Source organism: Mauremys reevesii, linkage group 7 (genome assembly GCF_016161935.1).
Source record: "Mauremys reevesii isolate NIE-2019 linkage group 7, ASM1616193v1, whole genome shotgun sequence".
Lineage (NCBI taxonomy): Eukaryota > Metazoa > Chordata > Testudines > Geoemydidae > Mauremys > Mauremys reevesii.
In genome coordinates this window covers 21,880,702-21,897,032 of record NC_052629.1, presented here as the reverse complement: position 1 = coordinate 21,897,032, position 16,331 = coordinate 21,880,702, and the positions used below count along the sequence as shown (strand labels likewise).

At 40.5% G+C, this 16,331-nt stretch overlaps 1 protein-coding gene and 1 long non-coding RNA gene across 2 annotated transcripts in view; one reads left to right on the top strand and one right to left on the bottom strand.

Annotated features, from left to right (window-relative positions):
- The window catches only part of ADAM12 (ADAM metallopeptidase domain 12), a 320,435-nt gene that overhangs the window by 38,408 nt on the left and 265,696 nt on the right, over positions 1-16,331 (top strand). The window contains exon 3 of the mRNA XM_039546827.1: positions 3,813-3,946. Coding sequence (XP_039402761.1) covers positions 3,813-3,946 — 134 coding nt within the window. The remainder of the gene's footprint in view (positions 1-3,812; positions 3,947-16,331) is intronic.
- LOC120409198 overlaps positions 1-16,331 on the bottom strand; it is a 30,950-nt gene that overhangs the window by 8,921 nt on the left and 5,698 nt on the right. The window lies entirely within an intron of this gene.

Below are 16,331 nucleotides of genomic sequence, written 5' to 3'. Positions count from 1 at the left end.
GTCTCATTGCCTTTATTTCAGCTACCATGGAGGGAGCCCTCACAGTGGAACCAGGGGGGGTTCTACCGTGGAAGAATGTGTGTAGGATTCTGGGGGCCCATACTGGTGGGCCTCATTCTGTGTGGTGAGGATTCCCTGGTGTTCACTACTATGGTGGAGGCTGAGGCAAGAGCACCGCTTCAGCCATCTAATGCTTCCACCAATTAGCTCTGCTTTACCACCAGCATATCCGGGCAGTGTCCAGCTCAGCTACTTCGGCTGGACATTGATATGGGATTCCATGGCTGTATCTGAGGGCAAAATAGGGTCCACTGTTCTGAGCTGTCCTGTATTTCTGTGTTCGTTTTCCTTCTGGTGATTGACGCTAGACACCAATTCTTCCAGGCTTCGTTTGACTGCTTGACTTCTGTTTGCATTCCCCCCTTTTAATTGGATTGTTATGGACTCTATTTTAATTTCTTACTATTTACTTATCTCTCCACCAGACACCCTACCATATATCTATATCCCTATGTTCAGTACAGGCAACATAGTTCCTTTTCATATCCTGTCATAAACATACAGCTAAGGGTAGAATAAAATCCCTCTTTACCCTGTAAAAAGTTAATCCCTCCTTTATGTGTAAAGGGTTAAGAAGTTGAAATAACCTGGTTGGCACCTGACCAAAAGGACCAATAAGGGGAAAAGATACTTTTAAATCTGTGGAGGAATGTTTTTGTTTTGGGTTCCTTTGTTCTCTCCGGGTCAGCGAGGCACCAGGGCAGGGAAAATAAATCTCCCAAATCCATATCTGAACTAAGCATCTAATATTACAAAAATAGTAAGTAATAGCAAGAAAACGTGTTAAATTATCTTTTGTTTTAGCTTGTGAATTTTCCCTGTACTAAGAGGGAGGTTTATCCCTGTTTTTGTAACTTTAAAGTTTTGCCTAGAGGGAAAATCCTCTGTGTTTTAAATCTAATTACCCTGTAAATTACCTTCCATCCTGATTTTATAAAGGTGCTTCTGTTACTTTTTCTTTATAATAAAGTTCTGTTTTTAACAATCTAACTGGGTTTTTAGTGTCCTAAAAACCTAAGGGTCTGGTCTGTGCTTACCTTGGTCACTCTCAAGCTTTCCCAGGAAAGGGGGTGAAAGGGTTTGGGGGAATATTTTTGGGAAACAGGAACTCCAAGTGATTCTTTTCCTGAATCTTTGTCTAACTCACTTGGTGGTGGTAGCAGTACCCATCCAAGGACAAGGAAGGATTTGTGCCTTGGGGAAGTTTTTAACCTAAGCTGGTAGAAATAAGCTTAGGGGGTCTTTCATCCGGGTCCCCACATCTGTACCCCAAAGTTCAGAGTGGAGAGGGAACTCTAACATATCCACACCTTTTCTCATCATATAAATACCTCTTCTCTCTCTACTTTCTTCATTAGCTCCTTTTTTTTTTGTCTATCCAGGTTATACTTTAAAGCATTGCAGTCAAAGTCTCATTTTAACTCTTTCTCTTTTTAGCCTGCAGCCTACTTAACTTTTATTTCCTGGAGTGTTTACATTTTTGTCAGTTATACAGCACTGTACCACTGAGCAATGAGTGGGTATGTAGATTTGTAGTAAAAGCATTGCATTGACAGGTGTACTCTGTTTAGTACAATATTTCAGGAATAGGAACTACTTGTGAGGGACAAAAGTAGCTCTTTCTCTTCCTTCACCTGTATGCAGCTATGTAAAGGATAGACCACATTTTAGAGACTTTACAAAGTACAGAGAAATGATACTATAGCTAGAGGTGCTCCATATCCTAAAGTGGGGGCATGGCTGGGTGGTGTCGGGCAGGAGTGTAATAAGAACCTTGACTTTCTTCTCTCCCTCCCCGCATACCACTTGGGAGCCATCCCATTTTATATCAATTAAGATTTATTTTTAGCACCAATCCAGAGCCTGTTACAGGGATTTTTAGAGCTGTTCTCTTTGACAAGCATAATGCCGTTAGTATTTTTGGAGAGAAAAATGCCCAGTAATTTATGTTGCATGCAAATGGCTATTTTATTTTTTGACATTGTAATATGAATCTAAGTAATCTGACTGTGTAGGTACAGCATTAACTCAGTTAGGGCTCATGTTCTCTCTGAGGCCTAGTCTACACTACGGGGGTGGGGGTCGAACTAAGGCACGCGACTTCAGCTACGCGAATAGCGTAGCTGAAGTCGAACTACCTTAGTTCGACTGACTTACCCGTCCTGACGCCGCGGGATCGAAGTCCGCAGCTCCAAGGTCGACTCCGCCACCGCCGTTCGCGGTGGTGGAGTTCCGGAGTCAACCAGAGCGCGTGGGGAGTTCGAACTCTCCACGTCGACCTGCGCGGTAAGTATAGACCTACCCTGAGATATTTTCTTCACTGATGTGCATCCTGGACACGTAGGGATTCTAAATACTTTGTAACCAGCTTGAGCGTCTAGATAGAGGAGTTTGAGACCACTAAGATAAGTGAGTATTAAGGCTTTTGGTGAACAAAGTTCATATTAACTTGTTAAGTGGAGCACAACTGCAGATTGCCACATGGAGAAAGATAGCATGGTGTAGATTAAAAAGTATCTGGGGAATAATAAGAAGTCTAGGATTAAAATTGCTAAACCCTTTGTGCACAATAAACTTGGAGGCTTCAGTAACCTAAAACTGTATCATTATGTCTGTGCAATGATTCAAATGTTCAAACTATGAGGACCAACTGACTCAGCCAAAGAAATGGAAAGAACATAAGAGGAAATCTGTGATCATCATCTATCTTTTAGGGAACTAAACACTATGTAACAAGCAGAGTAGGAAGCTTAAATTATCCAAGAGAAATCAAGGATCTGGTTACACAGAAGAGAAATCCTAAATATTTTTTTATGTACACATGCCAACATGCAGCTGAAGGGCAATGATCCATCCCCCTGTTAACTTCTTACCTTGAATTTGGAATAATAATCCTGATAAAATCTGAACTATACTACCTCATCCTCCTTCACATCCCTCTTTAAGGCTCTCCTTAGCCATGAGGGCTGCAGAACCCAATCTGTTGGTTTTGGCTAAACAGACCAGCTATTCCACTTGCCCTTCTTTCCTTCTCCTACCCCAAATCTAAAGACACAAAAAATAAGTACAATATACATAACTAACTTAACAGTGTCAATTCTTTACCAGGTTCGTTGCTCGTCATGTTGTATCTCCATGTCCTACCCTTTGTCTGTGTCTTTAGACTGTAAGCCCTTAAGAGTAGGGATTGTCTTGTTTCTGTGTTTGTACGGCATCCAGCACAACAGGGCCTCGAAACTGATCAGGAGCTTTGACCACTACCCTAATATAAATATTTACTATAACTACTACCTCTGCATCATGTTAAATAGCGGCTGCTGGTATTAATTAATTTCTCTACTTTGCAGTATGGAGTTGGGGGTGCAAATGTTATAAAATGGCACCTGGGCTGCACATCTCATTTTAAGACTGGGGGTTTCAACTGCTCATGAGCTCCTGCTGCTCTTGTTCTGCTACCTCGAGCCACTGAATCCTTCTTTTCACTCTCCCATCCAGACTCTATTTTCATTGCATTTTTTATAGAAGTGCAAAGTTTGCTGAAAAGCCAGAGGGTTCTGTCCCCTGTTCTCTTAGAATTCAGTGAGGATTTTGCCATTGATTTCAATGGAAAGAAGCATCTGCCCGTTATGTGTTAATATTTCATTCTTCCTTGAACTTATTGTGTTTTGAAATATTCTGCCAAGTCACCTTAATAAGGATTATGTTGTCAGATCCTATTTCCTACTAACACACAACTTTTTTTTCTATCCCAGGAGAGAATGCGGACAGTAAATTGGAATCCTCCAGGCAACAGATGTCAAAGAACCAGTCAGAACATTATGAGATAATAATTCCCTACATTTTGAATGGAGAACAATGGAAACCAATAAATAGCATTGATTCAAAGGTTAGTTTTCATTTTGCTAACTATTGTAGTACCACATTATGCAACAACTGAAAGACTTTACATGAAAACAAATGACTATACTTCACCACTAAAATGTCTGCCAGCTAGACATGATTATTTGCCTAATTTGAATGAAATCTTTAAGAGAAAAAGTGAGATCTTTGAGTGGTTAAAATGAACTCTTACCTCAGTTCAAAGTGACATTTTATTTTTTATAGCAAAAAGTTAAATTTCAAGAAACATAACTACAGTATTCGGAGAGAGGTTAACATTAATTGCTTGAAATCTGTTGACAAGTTTTGACAAACATTTGTGGTTTTTTTGTTCTTCAGATAGGAATCTGGGAAAGAAAGCACAGGGATGACTTTGGAAGGGAAGGTGTTTGAAAGGTCGCTTAGAGAAATGGAAGATTTTAGGAAGGTTAGGGAAGATATTTTTGTAAAAGACAAGACTGGGCTGAGTAAAAAGTCAGTGTATGCAACAGACTATATTCTACTTTTATGCACCCGCTCCCTCACAAATCCTGGGACCATTTACCCTGGAGTAACTTAGAACATATATGTAGGTACTCTGTGACTAGGACTGCTCCCTGTAGCTTACAGTAATGTTGCTTGTTAGGGCGAGTTCAAGACATTGCGTATCGCCCATAGAGGGGTTTGTGCCTAGTCATGCTGCTCAAGGAGCACTCAAGGGAATGAATTCTGACTGAGTCACAGTTTGCTCCCTGCTTTCCTGCTTGCTTCAGGGGGGAAATAATCTGCAACTGGCTGTAACCAATTAGATTGCTTCCCCCTTAGCGGTGGCTCAGATCTGGTGGTCAGCACTGTAGAGGAAGGTGGAGCCAAGCCACTGCCTATTTCCAGTCCCACCCACATTTCACCCGGCACATGGAGGAGGAGGACCACCCCCACTGAGCTTTCTCTCCCCTCTCATGCACACATTGGTGATGCAGGTGGACTGCACAAAGGGGTAAAAGGACATTTTATGCCGCTTAGTTTTCTTCATGGACATATAGATCAAGTGCCCAACTTGCTCCCTAACTTTTGCATGCAAATTTTTGTTTTGTTCCAATTCGCTTTTTGAATTATTCCAAAAGTCATGTATGAAAAATAATGTGTAAAATGAAACAGAAGCTTAGCAAAAAAAAAGTAGAGTTGTACTATAATTTAAAAACCTTTTACAGTGAAATTGTATTAAATTACCATAAGTGCTCTCCTTTTGAGGGACACTGCTTTTGTGTTGTGCTAACTAGCAATTGACAGAAGTGGATGTGAAGAGATTTTAAAGCAATGGATGAGACCTCTTTTAAAAAATTTCATATTTAAATTTTTCTTCCTTTTTTTTTCAAATTGGAAAGAAAGAATAGTCATATCTTTTTTGAATTTGAATTTCTGTCCTGACAAGACTGATGTTGTTGTGAATCTATAAAAACATGTGAAATATTATGAGAGAGAAACTGGGATGGCTTTGTCCTAAATGTATGTGCAAGTCTATTTTTAGAACATTTAATTGGAAACAGACGTTCTCCTTGTAGAGTACTTTAGGCTGCTGTAGTTTTCTGAAAGGGTTACAATGGAGTACCTTTTATGTGAGTAATGATAATGATTTATATCATTAATTTGTTTCCCAGATTTGCTTGCAGTTTAAGATGAACATTAGAAAAGATTTGTGGTTTGGTAGAGAGATCCATTTGCTGTGTCAGCACTTCTTAAAAATATTTCTCTTCCATGGAAACTGTTATAAATTAAATACATAAGTGCAGATCAAGCTGTGGGAAGAACAACAATGTTATACTGGTTGAGGGAGAAAAATTATGAATAGCTTTTCATGTTATTGATCAAAAGCAGGAAAGTTAAACAATGTGTTGGGAGTTAAATAAGATCCTTTGTTCTTTACCTCTTTTGAAAGTGTGCCACCATTTTTGTTTTGTTTTATTGTATATTCTTAGTGAGAGGTAACCAGGGGAGTTACACTGTAGTAGAAAATATAGAAAGATAAACAATTCAGTCATTGTATGTGCGTAACGCTGAAGTATTAGATACTTGGGTATGTACTTCAAAATAGATAATTACAATCTGCTGTGTTCACCCAGGCAGTAATCTACTTTGATCTCAAAAACTTTAAGGTAGGTTGATCCTGCTTATCACTTTTATGGGAGAGCATCAAATTAAACACAGAGAATTGTGTTGGTCATTCAGTAGATCACACTAGCTCTGCCCCCTCAGGGCAAGATTCTCTTCTCAGTTATTCCAGTGCTTGGTGGAGATATGCTTGATTTACATTGGAGTATCTGAGATCAGAATCTGGTCCTGAATTAATACTGAAGCAGTGTCTCATGCAAGGGGCCACCCATGCAGAATAACCAGTAGAATTGGGTGATAGCGCCCAGTCTTGCTCAACTAAAATCAGTTACGCTGTCATTAACGGCAGTAGGACTGGGACTCATACTCTCAACAAAAAAAATTGTTAACCTTCTTAATTGCAGCCTATTTTTTATAAATATAACTGACACATGAACTTGCAAGGATACTTAACAATATGAGAAATTCAGGGGGAAATTACAAGCCATTTTCAAGCAAGAAAGGATTAAAAAAAGTGGTAAGAGAAAAAACCAAAATTTCAAATCAGGATAATTTGAAATGACCTATAATTCAAAATTAATCTCGTGATTTTTTTTCAAACTATGCAGAAACAAAGTAAGACTTTTATAATGGAAGTTGGAACATTAATATGGAAAATGGTACTGCTTCTCTGAAATACATATATTTTATACATATCTATCCACACCCACAAACTAACTTATCACTTTATATTTAAAAAAATAACCTAGGCATCTTTGACATAAGTTACAGAGGGACGTATATCTGTGATTGTGAATATACAACTCTCTATATTTGTGATTGTTAGAGAGCCCCAATATTGTATGCAGTATTGTTGTAGCTGTGTCGGTCCAAAGATATTAGAGAGACAAGATGGGTGAGGTAATCTCTTTTATTGGACCAACTTCTGAAGTATATCCAATAAAAGATATTACCTCACCCACTTTGTCTCTCTAAAGATTCACAAGGCATTTTTGGGTAAGAGTAGAACTGTTATCCCCAGTGTTCTGACTAACCTCCAGTTTGGGTATTTAATTCTGCCCAACTACATTCCTTTCTTAGTTTTAAGTAGATATAGTATATTTTTTCTTGTGCTGCCCTAGGACACAATCCTGCAAACACTTACTCCCAGAGGTAGTGTCTATTATTGTGAGTAATCCAGTTGTCTCCAGTGGAACTACTAATGAGTAAGGTTATTCATGTATGTGCTTGCAGATTCAGGCCCCTAAACAGTTGTGTGGCATTGCTGTGTGCTTTTAAGCAGCTGCCACATTACACAGAGATATGGCTGCTTTTTAGTGTTCAGAGAAATTATTCCTATATATGTGTGCATTAAAGAAGGTGCTGATAGTAGTATTATATTTTAAGGCTGAATTCCAACTTCCATTCTAACTCCCGCTTTTTACTTGTTCATAACTTTCCCTAACAAATCCATTTTAGTGCTGACATTTTCCATGCTTGGTCTCAGCCCAAAGGTGTTAGCAAAATCATTTCAGACGCTTTGTGTTATTCACTTGAGAAAGAAATACTCTCTCCCCAGTTGCTCCAGGCTGAATTTTCCCTTCAAATCTGTTCTGAGACTTAAAAATCAAGCCAATTTTGATGAAAGTTGGGCCAATAACTTTATAGTGCACAGTAGGACTTTTCAAATAAGAACTTTAAGGGACCATCTGCTTGGCCTCAACCTTCAGTCCTACACTTGGTGTAATAACACCCTACTGGTAAGTCTGTAAGCCAGATCACTGAATCACAAGGAATTTAGAAAGTCAAGTAATGATGCCTGAGTTAAAAATGGCTCTAATTGGAGCTGGGGCCAGAGCCAGGGTCAGGAGCCTGCCAAGCCTATCATTGCCACGGGGGAGAGAAATGCCAGGCCATCGTCAGGCTAGTTTACTAGCTCTGCTGCTGGAGCAAGTGGAGCATGTAAATCTCCAAAGCCAGTAAGATGCAAGTGGGTGGTGGGAAGGAAAAAGTCTTAACTAGTGGGAACAGAATGGATGTAAAGAAGGCACAGTGCGTGCACAGGTAGCACTGTGAGCGGTTCTTCATGGTTTTGTTCGTATGAGTGCTCCACATCAGGATGTGTATACACCCGCCTTCTGGATCATAGATTTTTTTTTTGTCAGCAGTGTCCATGGGTCTACATCTGTGCCCAATGTATCCTCCGACTGGTATGAGGGTATAGAGCAGTGGTTCTTAACCTGCCGCCCAATCAGCACACAGCTTCTGTCCATGTGACAATCTCAGGGCTGTATAGGTAGTATTGGATGCGGCCCACATAACAGGTTGAGAACCACTGGTATAGAGGGAGGGGCTGGCCCCCCTGCCTCTGCAGCTCGAGACAGAGTGTTGTGATGTCTGCTAGCTAGCTACACAGCTTACTTTGTTTTATTCTTTTATTTCTTAGTATTCCTTTCTGTTTAGTTTTATTGCTTTGTTTTGTTTTTTAGCAGAAGTTGTGCTTTTGGGGGCCTCTCCCCTCCATTTCTGTGCGGTCAGGTCCTCCTTGCCCTTGGTCCCTGTTTTGTTTGCAGCCTTTCCTGCACAGGTTATGCGAAAATCCCTGGGTTTAATAGCGTGTCTTCTTCCCTTAGTGACAGGCATTCCAGCTGCCTCGGAGAGTCTCACATCCCATCTAAGTTCCAACTACAAGACCAGATTTACAAAGCTGAGGGAAGATAGACTCAAGCCCCTCCTTATGGAATGTTCCCTAAGACCTGCTGGGTCCATCACCACCCAACTCTCTGGTATGTTGGCCTCAGCCACTCATAGTACTCTGATGATTTCTCCAGCCCTGGTAAGCAGAGGCCATGGGGCAGCTTCAGACACTTCAAAGCCTCCTAAAAGGAAAAGACACAATTTCCCAGAGGGAGACTCTAAAAGAAGGGAAAAAAACCACTTCTGGAGCTCTTCAAGGTGTTTTGTCCCTATGGGTGATCAACCACCCGCTCATCCCCTCTGTTCCAGAGTCCTTGCCTCTGCACTTTGTGTTTGAGAAGAAACTGGAGCGGCAGTGGGTCTGCCCCTCGCCATATACCCGCATACCAACATGAAAATGTGTAGGCGTAGGTGTGGACCTGTGGACCCTGATGACAAAAAATCTGAGTTCATGAGAGCATGCTCATCCCAACTTTTTGAGTATTATAGGGACAAAATATCTTGAATTCCAGTTACCGTACAGGTAAGTAACTTCTCACACATCCTACAGTACTACACCACAGAGATGCGCATATGGCTAATGCTACGGGCTGTGGACAAAACACAAATGGGAGGGTGTGAAAAAAGGCATAGCCAGGCCAAAATACCAGACATCTTCACACTGCCATAGTACGTGCAAATCACCATCCAGAGCAGAGATGCAAGAACATGTTCCCTGCAACACGTTAGGCTGTCCCAGTGTAGAATCCTACTTTCTGCCGACAGGATTTCTGTTAGCAAGCAGATACCTGCTGACGCGCCTGGCTTTTTGTCATTTGGCCAGAATTTGATTCAGTTCTTAAAGCACTTTGGGATCCTTGGAGCTGAAAGGCACTGTGCACATATACGATATGATTAAGTGTGCATATGAACACATGAAATAGTCCCCATGTCTTACTAAATGAGTATAGACCTTGAATATATACTCTTCAAAAATGGGCGCTACTTGCCCCCTCAATTATGAGGCGTTCAAATGCTGGTTTTCCCTTTCTCATTCTTTTTATGGCATTCATAAGGCACCCCATTGGCATTTTGGGGAAATAGGCACATGTGAAGACTGCAACAGGAGCAAGGGCCAGTTTTACAAATGTATTTAGGTGCCTAGTGGGATTTATACAACTGCCTAATTAGGCTGGATGCCTAATTCCCATTGGTGTCAGAATGGAAGGCAATGGGAGTTAAGTGCTTGGCTTGCTTAGGTGCTTTCATAAATCTCACTACATGCCTATTTAAATCTTTTTGTACCCAGATACCTTTGTAAATCTGCCCCGTAGTCTTTAGAGGTGGAATATTGGACTACTCCAAGTGTTTTTTCCCTGGTGTCCTCCTTGGAGAAAAGTTCCTCCTTCCTGTAGTGTATTTATATGGTCCCATGACACCTTTTTGTTAACTTTTTGCACTCAAACTTTCTTTAAGATGAGGCTTTCAACTGTCAGTGCCTGTTTTCCTGTCAAGTGGCTATGGTTTGTCTTCATTACTGTTAATCAGCCTAAGCCTCACTGCTGTTTCAAGAGGCTCTGATATATTTACATAATCTGTCAACATAGGAAGCATCCATGGATGTAGTGAAAATAGTTTGTAACGCTATAATTTGGGACACACACAAATGATAAGAGAGAAATTGGTCCCTGGTTTCTTATTAAATGATGTGAGTGGTCATAAATAGCTAGACACACATAACAAACAAGCTTCAATAGACTATGAGCCTAATTCCGCCTGCTTTAGGCACAATGAGTTTTACCGTTTTGAGTAGTGCCAGTGATTTCAGTGAATAGAGGGAACTACTTGAGAAGTAAGATGATCCTTTAGTGTGCTTAAGGATGGGAAAATTGGACTAATAATTAGAAGGAGGAAGCTCAGTGAGTCTCCACAGGTGGAGTTTCTGTCCTTTGTATGGTGTGTCAAGGGGTTGACTCTGCAGCATAGTGACACACTGACATCATGAAATCTGCAGGAAGATCCTTTGGATCTTGGAATCCAGGCAGAAAGCGTGGTCATTTGTGTGGCTCCCCACTGTCTCCACACAGCTTCTTACAGTGACCAATATAGTTCTAAAACTCTTTGCTCAAAATAGGGTGGGGGAGTCAGCAGATATATTTGGAGATACATCAGAAACATTTTCTATAGAAAAGAAATGGACAAAAAATGTGTGTGGGCCTCACACTACAAGAAGGATGTGGAAAAACTGGAGAGAGTCCAGCGGAGGGCAACAAAAATGATTAGAGGGCTGGAGCAGATGATTTATGAAGAGAGGCTGAGGGAACTGAGATTATTTAGTCTGCAGAAGAGAAGAATGAGGGGGGATTTGATAGCTGCTTTCAACTACCTGAAAGGGGGTTCCAAAGAGGATGGATCTAGACTGTTCTCAGTGGTACCAGATGACAGAACAAGGAGTAATGGTCTCAAGTTGCAGAGGGGGAGATTTAGGTTGGATATTAGGAAAAACTTTTTCACTAGGAGGGTGGTGAAGCAGTGGAATGGGTTACCTAGGGAGTTGGTGGAATCTCATTTTTTAGAGGTTTTTAAGGTCTGGCTTGACAAAGCCCTGGCTGGGATGATTTAGTTGGGAATTGGTCCTGCTTTGAGCAGGGGGTTGGACTAGATGACCTCCTGAGGTCCCTTCCAACCCTGATATTCTATGATTCTATACTTTCACTAACATATCTTATCTAGAGCTTTATTAAAAATAGAGACTCTTCTAACTCTGTTAGAATGCTGTAGTGTGATTATGACTCCAGTACCGCTGACTGGAAAATCTAAATATAGTAAAAATTCATTATGACAAGAAAAAGTGATTTTGTGTGCTGTTAAAACTGCCTAACCAAGTTTTAAACTCTCAAGGACAGACCCTTAGCTGGTATAAACCAGTGTAGCTCCATTGTCTCGAGCTGATTTACACCAGTTGAAGATATGGCCCTCAAACTTGCAAAACAAAATCTGGAAGAATTAAAAAGATACGTGGAAATCATAAAAATTGAGTTTCATTTCTCATAGCAACTTTCTTATATTTTTTCCTGGTGTTATATTATACTTGAACACAAACTCCAGCTCCGAACTGCCATGATTAAGACCAGCTATAAATATGTAGTTAAGCCATATTTCTTCTATTCTTTAACTGTATTGGTGTCACAGCTCAATAGGTTGTGCATGTAAATTGGCAAGAATATCATAATTTTCTATTGCTTAGTGTGTATTGCACTTGATTGAATTTAGGAAGAAATAGTTTTTGTATTTTTCCTTGCCTCAGTCATTCAGTTCTTTACAAATTACTCTGATTAACACATACTACATTCTTGATGATCTGCATGTAATCAGGGTAACCTTGAATGCAATTAATAGTTGTTAGAGGATGTGATGCTATTTCACAGGTTGAGTTTAAGGTTGAGGTTTGAGTAAAAAAGTTGGCTTGTCCTTTTTGCCTGCTTCAATTGCGTTGCTACTGTGAGGGCCCAATCCATTGCCTGTAGAAATGAATGGGAAATCGTTCACTGACAGAAATGGTAGCTCGACTGGGCCCCAGTGGAGGGTTCAGGGAGGAATGGGCAAGAACACTGACATGGAGGAATGCAGGTAAACAGTTCACAATAATTATGCAAGGTGATCCCAAATCAGAGAAACTCTGATTTTTTTATGTGTTATAATGTACCATTAATTTAGGGTTTGATCCTACAAACCATCCTTACAGGAGAGGTCCCACTGAAGCTTTTCATACAGCATATAGCCCTCCTGCAAGAGATAATTGTTTTCATTTGCTTCAGAAGAGCTGTGAAAGAAGGTGATCTGCCCCTTTAAGGGCAAGAGGCTTTTTTGTCAGTCAGCCCTGTTCAGTTAGACCCACCATGCTTCACCTGGACAGGCTATGGGACTTAAAAGGAAGAAAGCCCAGCAGTAGCGGGTGGCAATGGTAGCAGAGAGTGGTTGGGCTCCTGCAGGAGACCCTGAAACACAAGGGGAGAAAAGACTTCAGCTAGGTACTGGTGGGAGTGGCCAGGCAAGGAAGGGAAAGTCTCCAGGCAGGAGGATCTGGGAGTGGCTGACTGGAGAGGGGCGTGCACTAGCTAAGGACAGAGGCCAGCTTTGCAGGGGGCTGGGCACAGAGCCTGGCTGGGTTGAAGAATCACTTGCTGCTACATTTTGTTTTTATTGGACTGTTTCAGGTGGGCTCTATTACCCTGGAAGTGGTTTAACATTCTCAGAAAACTTAACTGGAGGGTCAAATCATTGTTATGACATAAGCAGGTCACAAGGGGACAAAAGGGAAATTGAGGCAGAGCTGCAGAAACACCCCATTCTGTCATGAGGTGGCGCTGTGGGACTGTGTTGTACAAGCCCCATGCTGCTCCTTCTCAGGTAAAGTAATTTACAAAGCTTAGACTTAGAGTTGTGTCAATGGGGTTTATGCAGCTCAATCTAAGCAACTCTTTGAAAACTTAGGGGACAGTGTTCCCATCTGTGATGTTGCATACTTTAGAGGAGATACCAGTTAATAGGATATCTGAGCTATTAGCAATTATTTTCTAGAAGATAATAATTAGGTGATAAGTAACAGTCAGCATGGATTTGTCAAGAAAAAATCATGTAAAACCAACCTGATAGCTTTCTTTGACAGGGTAACAAGCCTTGTGGATGGGGGGAAGCAGTAGATGTGGTATATCTTGACTTATTAGTAAAGCTTTTGATACTGTCTCGCATGACTTTCTCAAAAACAAACTAGAGAAATGCAACCTAGATGGAGCTACTATAAGATGGGTGCAAAACTGGACTGGTTGGAAAACTGTTCCCACAGAGTAGTTATCAGTGGTTCACAGTCATACTGGAAGGGCATAATGAGTGAGGCTGAGCTGGGTTTGTCCCGTACATGCCCTGATGAGGAGAGTTTTGTCTGGCTCTGTTTTAAGCCATGAGGACACGTTTTCAGCCTCATAACTATATATATGAAATTACAACCTATAACATTACTATAATAACAATCACTATAACAACAATTCTCAGTGCATCATGAGCCTTCCAAAGACACCTGACATGAAAAACTTTGCATTGGATACCACACAATCATATTATAAGGATGAACATGGGGTGTAGGGTGTTCCCCCAAGGTACAGAGAGTCACAGCAATATAATGTTATATTACTTTATAATAATACAATGTTATATTACTTTGCATTTATCAACACTGAATTTCATCTTCCGTTTTGTTGCCCAGTCATCCAGTTTTGAGAGATCCCTTTGTAACTCTTCACATTCTGCTTTGGATTTAACTATCTTGAGTAATTTTGTATCAACTGCAGATTTTGCCACCTCATTGTTTACCCCTTTTTTCAAGATTGTTTATGAATATGTTGAACAGCACTGGTCCCAGTTCAAATCCCTGGGGGACACCACTATTTACCTCTCTCCATTCTGAAAATTGATCATTTATTCCTACTAGAATGAGCCCTAAGAAAACTGAAAATAAGAATTTACTTGATTTTGGATGTGTACTTGATTTTTTTCCATATACAGCAAAGGTTGTTTCTTTAAAAACTTGGCTCTCGTATTTGTAGCATTCCACATATTTAGTAGAGGAAATATAATAATGATTATATTAAGTTATCAAGACAATTGACCTTTTTTAAAGGTAATCACTCTGCTTTCCTTTTAGCATTTAGTGTTGGAATAGCAGCCATTTTAATTAAATAGACATTCATTACAGTCTACTAAACCCTGTTACAGAATGTACCCTTGTATTTGCACCTTATAGACTATTACAATAACCTTTGTACAAAGTATGCCTTGTAAGAGATCATTTGGAAACTCATAATTTGCTGATCAGTATCATCCTGGTAAAATGTGTGTGGTTATATTGTATGTGAAGTTATAAGATTTTGCTGTATGGTGTTATTAACACATGTTCCAAAATGAGATTGGCGCACAGGTCGGTCTCAAACAAAGGAATGTGTGGTCTGCTTAGATTGCATTTAAGCAGTAAACAGAGTCATCAAGCAGGAAGGAAAACAATGGAAACTCAAACAGGTGAGTAAAAAGCTGCAGGGAACATACTTCCCCATTGACGTTTTGTCTCCTAGTACCCTGCTGGAAATATTTTTCAAGAAGGGTACTGAAACTATAAAAAAGGCAAATACCCCACAGTACCCTGCCCCTCCCCATCCATGGCATTCTCTATACCTGAAGCAACAAAGGAAGCCTTCATTGGAAAAAGGGGTCCTGACCTAGAGGGTTTGGTCAGTAAGACTGTTGAAAGAATATGGTGAGAAACTTTGCCTGAATCTGTTATAGTTTAAGTTAGGCACCAGTAGCATTTTAACTTTATTTTCTTGTAACCATTTCTGATTTTTATGCCTCATTACCTGTATTGACTTAAAATGTCTCTCTTTTTAGTTAATAAACTTGTATTATTTTATCTAATCCAGTGGGTTTAAATTGAAGTCTTCAGGAAATTCCATTTGGGGTGGTAAGTTGTGTGCATATTATATCTATTAAAGAAATAACTGACTTTATATAAACTTTGTATTGTCCAGGACAGGGTGGGGCAAAACAATATTTCTGGGGAAAAACCTAAGCTTGGGAGTGTGATGGGGTCACCCTGCAGTATGACCAAGACTGGTGGAGTCATGGTCTGGCTGGGTGGCTGCAGCACAGAAACAGACATAGCTCGGAGTGACTTGCATGCTGGAGGCTGTTTGTGAGCAATCCATCTGGAGGCTACAGTAGCAATACATTGTAAAGGGGATCGCAGGTTAAAGGGCAGGAGTGACACAGGTACTCATTAGTTTGGATTGTAACCTGCTATGTCTCAAACCCATATTTACAAATCAAGTAAAAGCTACTTATGTCCCATAATGAAAGTGAGTCAGTATCAAACTTCAGAACTAATAGGGGAGCCAGTTTGGCCTAGTGGATAAAGCAGTGGACTGGATGCTCTTCCTGGTTTTGCCACTGGCCTTTTGGGTGACCACCCTCTTCCTGCCTCAGTTTCTCCTCTGTAAAATGGGAAAATGATACTGGATCTCCTTTGCACGGCATTTTGATATCTACCGATTAAAAGTGCAATATAAGAGTAAAAAGTGCCCAATGCAGTACGTCCCATATTAAACTGCAAAAAATGGCATCCATTAGTACCTACGTGCTAGGATCCTCTTAGATCTATCAAACTAGGGAGTGTTGGACTTGAGTTCTTGGGTTGGAGATGTCAGAGGACTAATAAGAAGTGGTGTTGGTAATTCAGTAGGGGATGTTGTTTTCCATGAGTACTGAATCGATGCCCCAGTTTCAACTGGATATAGTGTTCATTTCCTGCCTCTAAACTGTTGGGGTACTGGGAGGTGTTAAAGTGTTGTTGGGTTTCATCCTAGAATATGGTGCAATGTGTCAAGTTTGCAAAGTTCTGTGGGATGCTTAAGCTCTATATAAAAGGACCTTGTTATTAAAAGGCATTGCTGCTTCAATATACAGAAAATGGGGGACAGGGTTATATTAGATAATTTATCAGCCTCTTTGTCAGCATTTTGCAGTCCCCTGCAGGGTGAAAATCTCTTCCATAAGCATATGTCATGCTGAGAAGTTTGGCTGGAACTCAGTCCTACTTGGCC